Here is a 16,489-nt window from a genome sequence, read left to right as displayed (position 1 = left end):
GCCACCAATTGTGCAAGTTCTCCCACTTAAAAAGATGATAGAGGCCTGTAATTTTCATCATAGATACACTTCAACTATGGCAGACAAAATGAGAAGAAACAAAATCCAGAAAATCACATTGTAGGATTTTTAATGAATTTATTTGCAAATTATGGTGGAAAATAAGTATTTGGTCAATAACAAAAGTTGATTTCAATACTTTGTTATATACCCTTTGTTGGCAAGTCTTCACAAGGTTTTCACACCTTTTTGGCCCATTCCTCCATGCAGATCTCCTCTAGAGCAGTGATGTTTTGGGGCTGTTGCTGGAAAACACCGACATTCAATTCCCTCCAAAGATTTTCTATGGGGTTGAGATCTGGAGACTAGCTAGGCCACTCCAGGACCTTGAAATGCTTCTTACGAAGCCACTCCTTCGTTGCCCGGGCGGTGTGTTTGGGATCATTGTCATGCTGAAAGACCCAGCCACGTTTCATCTTCAATGCCCTTGCTGATGGAAGGAGGTTTTTTCACTCAAATATCACGATACCCATTCATTCTTTCCTTTACACGGATCAGTCGTCCTGGTCCCTTTGCAGACAAACAGCCCCAAAGCATGATGTTTCCACCCCCATGCTTCACAGTAGGTATGGTGTTCTTGGATGCAACTCAGCATTCTTTTTCCTCCAAACACGACGAGTTGAGTTTTTACCAAAAAGTTATATTTTGGTCTCATCTGACCATATGACATTCTCCCAAACTTCTTCTGGATCATCCAAATGCTCTCTAGCAAACTTCAGACGGGCCTGGACATGTACTGGCTTAAGCAGGGGGACACGTCTGGCACTGCAGGATTTGAGTCCCTGGCGGCGTAGTGTGTTACTGATGGTAGGCTTTGTTACTTTGGTCCCAGCTCTCTGCAGGTCATTCACTAAGTCCCCCCCGTGTGGTTCTGGGATTTTTGCTCACCGTTCTTGTGATCATTTTGACCCCACGGGGTGAGATCTTGCGTGGAGCCCCAGATCGAGGGAGATTATCAGTGGTCTTGTATGTCTTCCATTTACTAATAATTGCTCCCACAGTTGATTTCTTCAAACCAAGCTGCTTACCTATTGCAGATTCAGTCTTCACAGCCTGGTGCAGTTCTACAATTTTGTTTCTGGTGTCCTTTGAAAGCTCTTTGGTCTTGGCCATAGTGGGGTTTGGAGTGTGACTGTTTTGAGGTTGTGGACAGGTGTCTTTTATACTGATAAGTTCAAACAGGTGCCATTAATACTGGTAACGAGTGGAGGACAGAGGAGCCTCTTAAAGAAGAAGTTACAGGTCTGTGAGAGCCAGAAATCTTGCTTGTTTGTAGGTGACCAAATACTTATTTTCCACCATAATTTGCAAATAAATTCATTAAAATCCTACAATGTGATATTCTGGAATTGTTTTTCTCATTTTGTCTGTCATAGTTGAAGTGTACCTATGATGAAAATTACAGGCCTCTCATCTTTTTAAGTGGGAGAATTTGCACAATTGGTGGCTGACTAAATACTTTTTTGCCCCACTGTAACTCTGACTTGTGTGTGGTTTGTTCTCTCATGATTTGGTAATACAGGAAATTTCCACGACAGGAGTTGTAGCGATGAGACAAGATAGTAAATACTAACAATTGGATACCACGAAATTGGGGAGAAAAGGTGGTAAAATGTTATTGTTTTTTTATTTAAAAATGTAAAAAATACTCGAAAAGTGGTGCGAGAATATGTATTCACCCCGTTTGCTATGAAGCCCCTAAATAAGATCTGGTGCAAACAATTACCTTCCAAAGTCACATAATTAGTTAAATAAGGTCAACCTGTGTGCAATCTGAGTGTCACATGATGTCAGTATATATACAAACACAATTGTTCTGAAAGGCCCCAGAGTCTGCAACACCACTAGGAGCTCTCCAAACAGGTCAGGGACAAAGTTGTGGAGAAGTACAGATCAGGGTTGGGCTATAAAAAAAATGTCCAAAACTTTGAACATCCCATGGAGCACCATTAAAAAATTGAATATGGCACCTCAACAAACCTGCCAAGAGAGGGCCGCCCACCAAAAGTCACAGACCAGGCAAGGCATTAATCAGAGAGGCCACAAAGAGAGCAAAGATAACCCTGAAGGAACTGCAAAGCTCCACAGCGGAGATTGGAGTATCTGTCCATAGGACCATTTTAAGCCGTACACTCCACAAAGCTGGGCTTTATGGAAGAGTGGGCAGAAAAAAGCCATTGCTTAAATAAAAAAAATAAGCAAACACGTTTGGTGTTTTCCAAAAGGCATGTGGGAGACTCCCCAAACATATGGAAGAAGATACTCTGGTCAAATGAGACAAAAATGTAGCTTTTTGGCCATCAAGGAAAACGCTATGTCTGGCACAAACACAACACCTCTCATCACCATGAGAACCCTATCCCCAGCATGGTGGCAGCAGCATCATGCTGTGGGGATGTTTTTCCATCAGCAGGGACTGGGAAACTGGTCAGAATTGAAAGAATGATGGATGGCGCTAAATACATGGGAATTTTTGAGGGAAACCTGTTTCAGTCTTCCAGAGATTTGAGACTGGGACGGAGGTTCACCTTCCAGCAGGACAATGACCCTAACTGCTAAAGTTAAGTAACACTTGAGTGGCTTAAGGGGAAACACTTAAATTTATTGGAATGGCCTAGTCAGAGCCCAGACCTCAATTGAGAATCTGTGGTATGACTTAAAGATTGCTGTACACCAGCGGAACCCATCTAACTTGAAGGAGCTGGAATAGTTTTGCCTTGAAGAACGGTCAAAAATCCCAGTGGCTAGATGTACCAAGATTATAGAGACATACCCCAAGAGACTTGCAACTGTAATTGCTGCAAGATGTGGCTCTACAAAGTATTGATTTTGGGCGGGTGAATAGTTATGCACACTCAAACGTTCTGTTTTTTTGTCTTATTTCTTGTTTGTTTCACAATCTGTGTTAATTTCAGGTTGTAAGGCAACAAAATAGGAAAAATGCCAAGGGGATGAATACTTTCTCAAGCCACTGTACATGTTGGTTAGATGAGAATTTGTAGAAGGCTTCTATCTACATTTTGGAATGGCAGATGTTGATTTTGGGTGACCGCCATCATGGAAAAAGAGAGCAAACAAATTTTTCTGTTAACTTCAACAAATCAAGACTGGCCATAGGATATCAACAGTGACTAAAGTTTGACTTTCAAATCTGTGTATTGGTGTGTGGCCAGCGACATTTATAAAAGAGACCGTCCAAATTATCCGTTCCATTTCAGAAAGAAAATGATAGCTGCGTTCTAAGTCCTGCGACCCCCAGCGAGTATGACAAAATCAACAGTACAAAGCTAAAGATATTGATCTGTTTTAAGGAATTGCTCGTGTCATTGTGACTATAAGCTTTTATACTAACATCAGCAATCTGAGGTAAAAAAAAAGGATGTGTAATTTCCCTCCCAATACGATGTGGTCAAAATGTCAGCTTGTGTAATGTAGTATCACATACTGTCCACGTCATGTAAAGTAGCGTAATATACTGTACATTAATTAGATATGACAAAATAATCCAATATCTTAATTTAGGATGATAGTAAATAAAGCAAACTCTCATATTTAATTATCAAATATTTCACAAGTTTAACCATTTAGAGATTCAAAAACATCCTCCTAGGCCCAATTTAACCAGGTGCTCTAGACTAGAGCATCCATAGGTCCTATGCAGCAGGCTGAACGTTTGACGTCCCTACTAACGAGAATTAAAAATATATATAATAATAAATAAATAAACATTTGAATTTAAAAAAATCGCTCCATTCTCCCTCCAGGACAAGACTTATGACAATAAACATTAACCTGCGTCCAAACCCACTAACCATTTACACAGGCATTCTTCGTATGATAATAAATAAAGGTGTTGATTCTTGGAATTCAGTATAGTGTATTTTAAGGTCATTGAATATTCCTTGTTTGTCTGTTTTACTTGGTTGTCTCTCACTCTCATTTTGTCTGATGATATTACATAGATGTGCAGGTGTAGCTGATGTCCTTGACCATTGGTTTGGCTGTAACAATCCCTGTATGGCTGACACACCCGTGAGTCCAAATATGAACTTCGCATTTCCATATTTCAACATCATGTCATTTACAATATCAACATTTATGATCGCTATGTTTGATTTACAGTTACAAGGATGACATGCGTCATACCCTGGGTTGTCCTAAACAGAATGATATACAGTTACACAAATACAGTTACACAAATTCCATACAGTAAGAACATTTAAGACTGCTTTTGTAATGAAGTGAACATGTATATTTGTATTGAATGTTGCCTATGTTTGTCATATTTTGAAGGAAATTTGCACTCATGAGTCCATTCTATGTGCACCAAAGTTACAGTATGTTTAGTTGAAGTGCCTTGTGAAAGCCTAACGCTGTAAGATCATATTAGTGTATCTTAGCTAGTCATGTTCACAAATGATGCCCACCTGACCCAAACTGAGATTTATAATGGAAGTTTTTTGGGGATTGCCTAAACAACAACAGTAATTGTTTGATGGTGGGGATGCAGGGCTGTGTTCCAAACAGAAAACGATAAGTTTACCTGCTTCAGTTCCTCAATGGCAAAGCTAGGAGCGTAAAGAAAAGCACCTTTATAGTTGAATGCGCTTTCCTTGAGTCATAAAAGTGCATTGACATTACGAAGGAACTGTGCACAGTTTGGACAGATGTGTGTCCACTTGGAGACACCGGTTAGGCCTCTCACTCAAACCTTTGTAATATGTTTTTCTTATATGCTGCACCTACCTCAACATTTTCATGAATATTGTTATTATGTTACTGAATGTATCTGGAGTATTTTCAGATTCCATTATTGACAAATGTTGCAAAAAGTACAGTAAATGTAAAATGCACATAAAATTAACAGTTTTAATGTTTGAATTCAGTCTTCAGTCAGGAGAACTGTTGTCTCCTCACCTTTGGTCTGATAATTTCTCCATAATCTCCAAAGTGTTCTCTTTCAATTGCTACCATATTTATTCATTTAGAAACATTTACATTTGGCCCTATCCATATAGGCCAATTTCCACGTATGTAAAGGTTTAAACAAAGTATGGTACTGTTATTGCCATACAAGGTCAAGGCAAGGAAGTATTGTTTTGTCATCAAGCAATACAAGGTGAATTAAATGAATGTCCAACTCTTCGCTGTCATCATGTTTCATTTAGAGTGCATTACTCCCCAGAAGGCTTGCGGCTTTTATTGTTTTTTTTGTTCAATAGAGTCAGACACTCATTTAAATGCATTTCAGGGCATTACCAGTGAGATATTACCGCCACTGACCAGACTGTGCACTCACTTTATGATACCTCCTGAGTGCCAATTTCGTTAATCTATTTGTGTATAATGGTACTGAATAGCAAATGCAGTGCTGCCCGGTAAAGGATATCCTGCCTGATTTAAAATGTACAGGCACTAGATTAATACATTTTGGGGGATGAAAAGGATGGTGGTGTTGTCGCAGTGAGTTTGGTTCAGAAGAGATCACTTTTACATTGACCTGACCTCATACCCTTGCCCCTTAAAGCTATCATGAAGATGTCACCTTTTTCTCAAAGAAAACACATTGCATGGTGAATAGTTAAAGTATAGAGAAAATGTTCCTTAAATATATGGGAAATAGGCCTAATGACCCCAATCTGCTGAATGAATATTCCACAATCAAGTCCACTGGAAATCTTCAGACTACACCAAAAAATGATGCACTTTTTCAAAAAAATATTAGGGATCTTTCTCTGTGATGCATATAGCCTAAATCATCATAGGCCTACAAACAAACCCTATACTGATAACGGTTCATATGATTTAAGTTGCCATTGCATCATATTTTACACGATGTATGGCTAGCCTATGTTAATCAGGTAACTTTCAAATGATCTGTGTGTGATAATCTGATCAGATGTTGAAACTAAACTCACCTGCTGGCGACCTGTCTCTCTCCTCCGTGGTCCTGCATTCGCGCGGTGCAAGGAGCACCTGCACTCTTCAATTGACCGGTTGATTCACTGGGGTCTGGTCGACGATATCTCCTGTTTTAGATCTATTCTGATTTAAATTAAATGAATCATATTTCAACATTAACGAATGAGTCAATAATATGACAGTTTATAATAAAAGCACAATTACACTGTGTTATTTCATCTGAAAAAAAGTATAGCCTACACTGTGAACTGAATTGCGGTCCGGGTTTGTGTCTCGTTTTCTCGTCTGTGTTGGTAATTCTCTGATTGGTTCCGTGCTTAAAGGCACTCTTCTGTTTTGGATTATTCGGTGCCACTGGAGAATTGACACCGTTATCTTCTACGGTTTGGTAATGGGTGGCAAGATGCTCCGTTCCTCTATGGAAAGCGCACACCGCTCAACCTGCAAGGCAACGGGAGGCGGGTGTGTGTGTCTTTCGCTTTTCTTGTGGTCTGCATGACCCAATTCAGCACCACATGAAATTCATTCATTTGCAGCATACTTTTCAACCTGCGTGGAAAATGACCCGACTCTCTATCTGCACCTATTCACTGTGTCTCAATTTCTCATCGATGCGTCAGGCTGGTATTGTCTGTTACTCCAAGCAAGGGAATATGTGGTTCGTTTTTTACTATCCCTTTCACAACTGTTCACAATCTCAATCTCTCTGTGGCACTACCAGACAGCTCTTTCATTGTTCCCAAAGATGATATGTTCTATTTAGCCTACAAGATAGCCGAGGGACCGCTCTAACAATGGAAATACATGTCCTCAATTATTGAAGGCAGACGAGATCAGGTGGGACAATTCTAGCCAATGAGAGTGCAGATACACGTGTGAACAACAGGGACAACTAAGTAGTTTTTCTGAAAGTTGCCGGAATGCCACGTTCATCCACTTATATCATTACATTTGCAACAGCCTAAACATTATGAAATGCATATTCGATCAAATAAGCTTCACGTAATCCGACACGCTCTCATAGACGTCCAAACAAAAATGTCTTATCTCACGAGGACAGAATTGGGCGGAGTAAATCCTCTTGCTTTGCCTCTTCCTCTTGTTCCCTCCCGTCTGGTCTCCATCTTCTGGCAGCAGCAGCGCTAACGTGCACTGGGTCCTAGCGCCTAGTTTTTATGAGTTTTACTTAATAGGAGCAGTCTACTACACCAATGACTGTTGCATAATTCAGAAGCTTATGCCCTCAAGTACTTCTTCACAGTGACTTTGCCAAGTGTCCATATTAGGTAACATTTGGGGCATGACTTTCAATTAATTTAGCCTACTGGTTGGTGGTTCCATGTTTAACAACAGGCAAGCATCCAATCATCTTTGTCAACCCAAATAGATTGGATTGGTGGAATGGGATTGGAATAACAGGGGCAACTTTATCAACCTTAGAGCACTGTCCTCCACTAATCCTTTGAGAGCATCATCAGAAATCACGGATCAGAACGGTTGATGAGTAGAGTAGTTGAACTGTTGGGAACTCTTCATCGTACCCCTGGGAACTCTTCATCTCTCTCTCTCTCTCTCTTCTCTTCAAAAAATACCCCTGAACAGGCAGTTAACCCACTGTTCATAGGCCATCATTGAAAATAAGAATTTGTTCTTAACTGACTTGCCTAGTTAAATAAAGGTAAAACATTTTTTTTTTTAAATATTCCCCTCAGGCAGTGCACTTGTTCCACTCAAAACCCACTGCTCCAGAACTAAGACAGCCTAGGCCTACAGGGTGTCAAAAATAAGATGGTTGCACACACATCCAGGACAGGATCAGGCCACGGAAGAGGAAAGAAAAAGGAGCATCAGTCTAGGTAACAACTATGACAGTGCAAAGAATATGACTTGCCTATATCTTGAAACAATATCAGTGCCACCAGGGTATTATGTTGCAGTATTTTCCTGTTCAAGGAATATGTACTGAAAAGACAGTTATATAGTTGATATCATCGGTTAGATGTTGTCACCTTTTGAGAGGTTCAAGATTTCTCTCTGGGAATTGGGCAAGAAGCAATGAGGCTGAGAGTTTCCTCGGGGTTACCGTGGGAACCGGGTTGTCATAAATCATGTTGAAGGTCAAATACTGTGGGATGACAACAGGGAGCGGTGTGGGTCAAATAAGTTCATGTGAGCTGCGAACAAATAGAGCAACAGCACTTGCTCTTGTGCTCTCTCTCTCTCACTCTCTCTCTCTCTCTCTCTCGATAAGCTTTAGTAACATGAATGACAAAGCCACTGTTGCTAAAGCGAAGTGAGATAATGACCATAACAGTAAAAAATAAATAATGATAACAATAGTGATGGTGATTAGAGAAAGATTACAATATATTACAATAGTTTTTTAATATAGAAATAAGATGAATAAACACAAATAGTAATATTAATGTGATAATCTAAAAAACATTTAGCTTTGTTAATTAAAAAAGAAAAATATACAGTAATTACAATAATAACAGATAATAACTGAGTGTACCAAATATTAAAGGAAAAATACTCCCAAAACCATTGATTCCTTTAATTTACGGTGTTAAATAACAATAATATGTGAGAACAATATTTTTTGTTTCATTTTGGCATTATAAGGTTGGTAGCAACATGGGAAATTGCTGTGGAAATCTGTTGCAGCTCAAGTAAACTAAAAAATCAACAATGCAATGCTCTCTATGGGGTGGCTGGCTAGCTATCTTGGTAGCTATCAAATGTAGCTACACACAATAATACCAAAGACTATATCAGCATGTAAGGTAGCTAGTTAGCTGTAAAATCACCTAAACAAACTGCACTATGAATTTAGGAGTATACAATCATACCATGTTCAACCTGCAGATTGATGTGCCTCACAGAGTGGAGTCTGACATTCGCAATGACAGATATACTTTTGAAGAGATGAGATGCGTTGCCCATACTACGTCAATGAGCCCCACGGTGCATTCTGAACATGGGAGTCTATTGTGCGCTAGCTCAAAAATCCCAATTTAGCTTGAATTTTGTCAACAAGAAGTACATTACAAATGGTATTTGAGATGTGTGATCATTACCTTGCTATCTGTAATATCGTATAGCTTTGGAATCGTGACATTACATACTTTTGACGAAAGTAGGCAAGTTTGTCGACATATACTCTGACTTTGAGAAGGGATTGCGTGACGATTAGCAACCGCGTGACGCAGCATGACAACGTAAACACGATTGGTTGACAGTCTGCTGGGTGGGGTTACATACGTTCCTTCATTCCTTAATTCATTCTCTGGCAATGGCACCAAGCAATGCACCATGGACAAAAGAGGCAGACAAATAGGAAAAATGTGCTAGACCCTTCATTAAATGAAACATTTCTCGAGGTAGGAATATCGCAAAAATATGATCACTGGGTCATTCAGAGAAAACATCCTCCTGAGTTATGACATCACCCAGTATTGAAATCTGACATGTATGAAAGATGTTATCGCAATCTAAAAGTCATATTCCTATTGACTTCCAGTGTAGTGAGAGTGACTTTATCACAGTTCTACGTCATACAGGCCGGATTTCTGAGTGCTTGATTGCCAATAGCTCAGATACACGTGAAAACATGAAATGACCCAGGGAATCAATAGCACATCACTCAGAGATGCACAAAACAATATAACAATTAAAATGTGTCAACCATTCCTTTAAAAACACCTTCCTAATATTTGCCCTCAGAACAGCCTTAATTCGTTGGGGCATGTATTCTACAAGGTTTCGAAAGCATTCCATAGGGATGCTGGCCCATGTTGACTCCAATGCTTCCCACTGTTGTGTCAAGTTGACTGACTGTTCAGTTAGTGCCCATCTTTGGCAGTACTGCTCTTCAAAGGGATAGGCTCTGTTGTAATCCTGGTTCTGTGGGTGACAACAATACTCAGTTGTCAGTTTATAACAGGCACTTAATCTGTGTGTTATGTAGGGTGAGGCCTGGGGCTGCAGATTGCTCCAACATTGTTGCTAATTCATTTATATAAATATTAAAACAGTGTTGGACTCAGGCTGCATACCTGCCTAACTCCATGTCCTTGGGTAAAAAAAAGTCTGTAATTTTGCTTTGATTTATTATTCATATATAAAGATTTCAAAGTGTGATACTTTCCCCCCCTATACCAATATGGAGGAGTTTATAAAATAGACCTATCATAATTTAAAAAAATATCTGCAAAATATATTTTCCCAGATTATTGCACACACAGACGCCTCTGTAGTTATTGGTTGGATTTGTCTCCTTTTTGCCTGTCCGGGACAGGCAGGGTTCAGTAATCCAGAGGTGGAGCAAAGATACAGGACGGCAGGCAGACTCAGGGTCAGGGACAGGCAGGGTTCAGTAATCCAGAGGTGGAGCAAAGATACAGGACGGCAGGCAGACACAGGGTCAGGCAGAGAGGTCAGGCTGGCAGGTACAGGGTCAGGACAGGCAAAGGTCAAAACCGGGAGGACTAGCAAAGAGAGGTTGGGAAACGATAGGAGTTGACAGGAAAAACTCTGGTAAGCTTGAACAAACAAGACGAACTGGCAACAAACAGACAGAGAACTCAGATATAAATACATAGGGGATAATTGGGAAGATGGGTGACACCTGGAGGGGAGTGGAGACAAACACAAGGACAGGTGAAACAGATCAGGGTGTGACAGGGAGGCGTTTAGATCTTTGATTTGAAATGTACTGTAAAGGATTTCAAAGTAAGTTTTCCAGATTGTTCCATTTTGAATAGCTAATTCTGTTTCATTGTTATCAAAGTTTTTGTATAATTCCTAGAATGAGTTTTGATCAATAGCCTCTTCAATTTCATTTAGTTTTATTTGAATTTGCTTTCAATGTATGTGAATAGTTTAGACGCAACTCCTCGTTGGTTGGCTCTCTGTGTTTTTTGTTGGAGAGCATTGGTAAAACATTTGTGGAGGAGATACATTGTTTATCAAACCACACTTATTTTAATTTTTTTGTTTGTTTGTTCTGTTATTGTTTATCCTAAGATTTGAAAATGAGGCCAATATTTCAAACACATTATTGATGCATTTGGTTGCTGAATTTAGGTTAGGTCGGACGGACTCCTGTCCTTTTTTTTTATGTTCTAAATGTGATAGCTGAGAACCAGGTGGGTATTATAATGCCCTTAGCTCTGTGGATTTTAGCAGTGAACCTCTCCAGGTTTAAGTTGTCAAGATAGTAGTAGATCCACAGATTGTTCAGGTGAGCCTCCTGATCAAACCATGCTCCCAGAATGTTCATTTTTGCTGTTGTGAGGGCAGCCATAAGTAGATAGGAGTTTTTCAAGTTTAAACTGATACCGAAAGTTTCTCTAAATAGGAGTAATCCAGGACAGAAACGAATGGGCAAGACAAAGTTCCATAGATCTCATACAGCTGGGCCCTCCCAGAACATGTGCATAGATGTACCAGTCAGATCACACCACTTGCAAGCTTTGTCCTCTGAGAGTTTTATTTGGAATTGTACAGTCAGTGGTGTTAATTACTTGTGTAAAAATACTTGAAAGTACTACTTATGTATTTTGGGGGGATATCTGTACTTAACAATTTATATTTTTGATTACTTTTACTTTTACTTCACTACGTTCCTAAAGAAAATAATGTTATTTTTACTCCACACATTTTCCCTGACACCCAAAAGTACTTATTACATTTTGATTTGCAAAGCAGGACAGGAAAATGGTGTTTTGATCAAGATGCAGTAGATGGTATAGAGTACAGCCATATTGGTCAGGGAGAAATCCAAACCAATATAACTGAAACAAGTGGCAGTACAGTCATGATCTTGAAATACCTGATTTTACAGAAATTGTTGAATATAGTTATGGTCTGGGAAGAAAGTAAGCCGGTACAGTCCTGTACGGCGTCCCGGCAAAATAAATGGTGGGGGTATGTCGTACCAGTAAAACGGGAGCCTAACACATTTAACACAACATGCCAAGAAAACTGTAGGCCATTAGATCATTATTTTTACATTATCACATGTCAAGAGTCAGCTTGACCTCGGGTTTTCACCCGAGAGTAATGGGCAAGTGGAGAGCGTAAACCAGGATGCGGGCAGGTTTCTGCGGTCATATTGCCGGGACCGGCCTGGTGAGTGGGCGGGTATGTTCCTTGGGCTGAGCTCGCTCAGAACTCCCTCCGCCACTCCTCAACGAACATGTCCCCTTTTGAGTGTGTGTTGGGTTACCAGCCTGTCCTGGCCCCATGGCATCAGAGCCAGACCGAGGCTTCTGCGGTAGAGGAATGGGTACAGCGCTCCAAGGACACCTGGAAAGCCGTCCAGGAATCGCTAAGACTAGCGGGAGAACGGCAGAAGAGGAGCGCTGACCAGCACCGCAGTGAGGCCCCCGTGTTCGCACCAGGGAACCCGGTCTGGCTCTCGACCTGAAACCTGCCCCTCCGCCTGCCCTGTTGGAAGACAGGGCCGCAGTGTGTGGGGCCGTTTAAAGTCCTGAGGAGAATAAACGAGGTGTGTTACAGGTTACAACTTCCTAGGTATTGCCGTATTAACCCCTCGTTTCATGTGTCTCTCCTCAGGCCGGTGGTGGCTGGTCCTCTGCAGGAAGGTGAGGTGCCTGTGGTCCCTCCGCCCCCTCTGGACATCGAGCGGTCCACGGCGTACACAGTATGTGGCATTCTGGACTCGAGACGCCGAGTGAGGGGCCTACAGTACCTCGTGGACTGGGAGGGGTACGGTCCGGAAGAGAGATGCTGGGTTCCGGCGGGGGACATTTTGGATCCTTCTCTCCTGAGAGACTTCCACCGCCTCCACCCAGATCGCCCGGCGCCTCGCCCTCCGGGTCGTCCTCGAGGCCGGTGGCGGTGCTGCGGGAGCCGCGCGTCAGGGGGGGGGTACTGTCACGACTTCCACCGAAGTTGGCTCCCCTGCCTGTTCGGGCGGTGCTCGGCAGTCATCGTCACCGTCCTACTAGCCGCCACCGATCCCTTTTTCGTTTGTCTGTTTATTTTTGTCTTATTAGTTTCACCTGTGTTTCTGTTGTTTGGTTTAATGAGCTTCCCTATTTTTAGTAGGTGAACCCGCCCTTGTTTTGTGCGGGATTGTCTTTATGTTACGTGTGTGCGTTTTAGGTAGAGGTGGATTTTTTTTCTTAACTTGGCACCCTGTGTTTTTTGGGTTGTCACATTGTTGTCCGTGCCCTGTATTGTTGGGCTTATCATTTTGCGTGCCGAAGTAAAGAGCACTTTTCCCCAGTGGAACTCTCTGCGTCTGATTCCTTCACCCACCTAGTCCCACGTGACACTCTGTTTCCTGTGCATGACTTCTTCCTCCACTACACCCGGGGCATTACACATACAGTAGGTTTTTTGTAACAGATGTCTCTTTCTATTCATATAATGGCACCGGATGAGATGGCTGCAGTTTTACTATCCCCTAAACCAGTGGTTCCCAAACTTTTTATAGTCCCGTACCCCTTCAATCATTCAACCTCCAGCTGCGTACCCTCTAGCACCAGGGTCAGTGCACTCTCAAATGTTGTTTTTTTGCCATCATTGTAAGCCTGCCACATACACACTATACATTACATTTATTAAATATAAGAATTTGTGTGAGTTTTTGTCACAACATGGCTCGTGGGAAGTGACAAAGAGCTTTTATAGGACCAGAGCACAAGTAATAATACACTGCTCAAAAAAATAAAGGGAACACTTAAACAACACAATGTAACTCCAAGTCAATCACACTTCTGTGAAATCAAACTGTCCATTTAGGAAGCAATACCGATTGACAATAAATTTCACATGTTGTGCAAATGGAATAGACAACAGGTGGAAATTATAGGCAATTAGCAAGACACCCCCAATAAAGGAGTGGTTCTGCAGGTGGGGACCACAGACCACTTCTCAGTTCCTATGCTTCCTGGCTGATGTTTTGGTCACTTTTGAATGCTGGCGGTGCTTTCACTCTAGTGGTAGCATGAGACGGAGTCTACAACCCACACAAGTGGCTCAGGTAGTGCAGCTCATCCAGGATGGCACATCAGTGCGAGCTGTGGCAAGAAGGTTTGCTGTGTCTGTCAGCGTAGTGTCCAGAGCATGGAGGCGCTACCAGGAGACAGGCCAGTACATCAGGCAACAACCCAGCAGCAGGACCGCTACCTCCGCCTTTGTGCAAGGAGGAGCAGGAGGAGCACTGCCAGAGCCCTGCAAAATGACCTTCAGCAGGCCACAAATGTGCATGTGTCTGCTCAAACGGTCAGAAACAGACTCCATGAGGGTGGTATGAGGGCCCGACGTCCACAGGTGGGGGTTGTGCTTACAGCCCAACACCGTGCAGGACGTTTTTCATTTGCCAGAGAACACCAAGATTGGCAAATTCGCCACTGGCGCCATGTGCTCTTCACAGATGAAAGCAGGTTCACACTGAGCACATGTGACAGACGTGACAGTCTGGAGATGCCGTGGAGAACGTTCTGCTGCCTGCAACATCCTCCAGCATGACCGGTTTGGCGGTGGGTCAGTCATGGTGTGGGGTGGAATTTCTTTGGGGGGCCACACAGCCCTCCATGTGCTCGCCAGAGGTAGCCTGACTGCCATTAGGTACCGAGATGAGATCCTCAGACCCCTTGTGAGACCATATGCTGGTGCAGTTGGCCCTGGGTTCCTCCTAATGCAAGACCTCATGTGGCTGGAGTGTGTCAGCAGTTCCTGCAAGAAGAAGGCATTGATGCTATGGACTGGCCCGCCCATTCCCCAGACCTGAATCCAATTGAGCACATCTGGGACATCATGTCTCGCTCCATCCACCAATGCCACGTTGCACCACAGACTGTCCAGGAGTTGGCGGATGCTTTAGTCCAGGTCTGGGAGGAGATCCCTCAGGAGACCATCCGCCACCTCATCAGGAGCATGCCCAGGCGTTGTAGGGAAGTCATACAGGCAGGTGGAAGCCACACACACTACTGAGCCTCATTTTGATTGTTTTAAGGACATTACATCAAAGTTGGATAAGCCTGTAGTGTGGTTTTCCACTTTAATTTTGAGTGTGACTCCAAATCCAGACTTCCATGGGTTGATAAATTTGATTTCCATTGATAAGTTTTGTGTGATTTTGTTGTCAGCACATTCAACTATGTAAAGAAAAAAGTATTTAATAAGAATATTTAATTCATTCAGATCTAGGATGTGTTATTTTAGTGTTCCCTTTATTTTTTTTGAGCAGTGTATAATAATAATCAATCATTTTGCTCTTTATTTAACTATCTTATTGAAACATGATTTGTTCATTGAAAATTGTGAATAACTAATGAGAAGGTTGTGCTTGAAAGGATGCACATAACTCTGCAATGTTGGGTTGAATTGGAGAGAGTCTCCGTCTTAAATCATTTTCCACACAGTCTGTGCCTGTATTTAGTTTTCATGCTAGTGAGGGCCGGGAATCCACTCTCACATAGGTACGTGGTTGCAAAGGGCATCAGTGTCTTAACAGCGCGATTTGCCAAGGCAGGATACTCTGAGCGCACCCCATCCAGAAATCTGGCAGTGGCTTCTGATTAAATTCAATTTTCACAGAACTGCTTGTTGCAATTTTGATGAGGCTCTCTTGTTCAGATATCGGTAAGTGGACTGGAGGCAGGGCATGAAAGGGATAACGAATCCAGTTGTTTGTGTCATCCGTTTTGGGAAGTATCTGCGTAATTGCGCACCCAACTCACTCAGGTGCTTCGCTATATCACATTTGACATTGTCCGTAAGATTGAGTTAATTTGCACACAAAGAATAATACAATGATGAAAATACCTGTGTGTTGTTCTTGTTCATGCAGACAGAGAAGAGCTCCAACTTCTTAATCATAGTCTCAAATTTGTCCCGCACATTGAAAATAGTTGTGGAGAGTCCCTGTAATCCTAGATTCAGATCATTCAGGTGAGAAAAAAAATCCCCCAGAAAAGCCAGTCGTATGAGAAACTCGTCATCATGCAAGTGGTCAGACAAGTGAAAATTATGGTCAGCAAAGAAAACTTTAAGCTCGTCTCTCAATTTAAAAAAATGTGTCAATACTTTGCGCCTTGATAACCAGCGCACTTCTGTATGTTGTAAAAGCGTTACATGGTCGCTGCCCGTGTCATTGCATCATTCAGAAAATACACAATAGTTCAAGGGCCTTGCTTTAACAAAGTTAACCATTTTCACTGTAGTGTCCAAAACGTCTTTCAAGGTGTCAGGCATTCCCTTGGCAGCAAGAGCCTCTTGGTGGATGCTGCAGTGTACCCAAGTGGTGTTGGGAGCAACTGCTTGAATGTGCGTTACCACTCCACTATGTCTCCCTGTCATGGCTTTTGCGCCATCAGTACAGATACCAACATGAGCAGCAGCTACATTTGGCGACATACAGACCATTAGTGGAATTCCCGCGAGAGAGTAACGGTTAATGTGATTGGATTTTAATTCTTTGACTAGGCTACCTGTACTTGACATTGTGTTGCTATTTCGCTGAACACTA

General features: G+C 42.1%; 1 protein-coding gene across 2 annotated transcripts in view; it reads right to left on the bottom strand.

Moving 5' to 3' along the window:
• The window catches only part of LOC110499108 (serine/threonine-protein kinase SBK1-like), a 39,093-nt gene extending 31,934 nt beyond the window's left edge, over positions 1-7,159 (bottom strand). Inside the window, exons 1-2 of one of the 2 annotated variants that reach the window (XM_021576019.3) lie at positions 6,223-7,159; positions 5,979-6,105 (exon numbers count right to left, since the gene is read on the bottom strand). In XM_021576019.3, coding sequence (XP_021431694.3) covers positions 5,979-6,016 — 38 coding nt within the window. In that variant the 5' untranslated portion in view covers positions 6,017-6,105; positions 6,223-7,159. The remainder of the gene's footprint in view (positions 1-5,978; positions 6,106-6,222) is intronic. The other variant, XM_021576020.3, reaches the window with a different exon arrangement.
• Between the last annotated feature and the right edge of the window lie 9,330 nt (positions 7,160-16,489).

Source organism: Oncorhynchus mykiss, chromosome 20 (assembly GCF_057628025.1).
Source record: "Oncorhynchus mykiss isolate SJ-2025 chromosome 20, ASM5762802v1, whole genome shotgun sequence".
NCBI lineage: Eukaryota > Metazoa > Chordata > Actinopteri > Salmoniformes > Salmonidae > Oncorhynchus > Oncorhynchus mykiss.
This window is presented reverse-complemented; position numbering and strand designations above follow the sequence as displayed.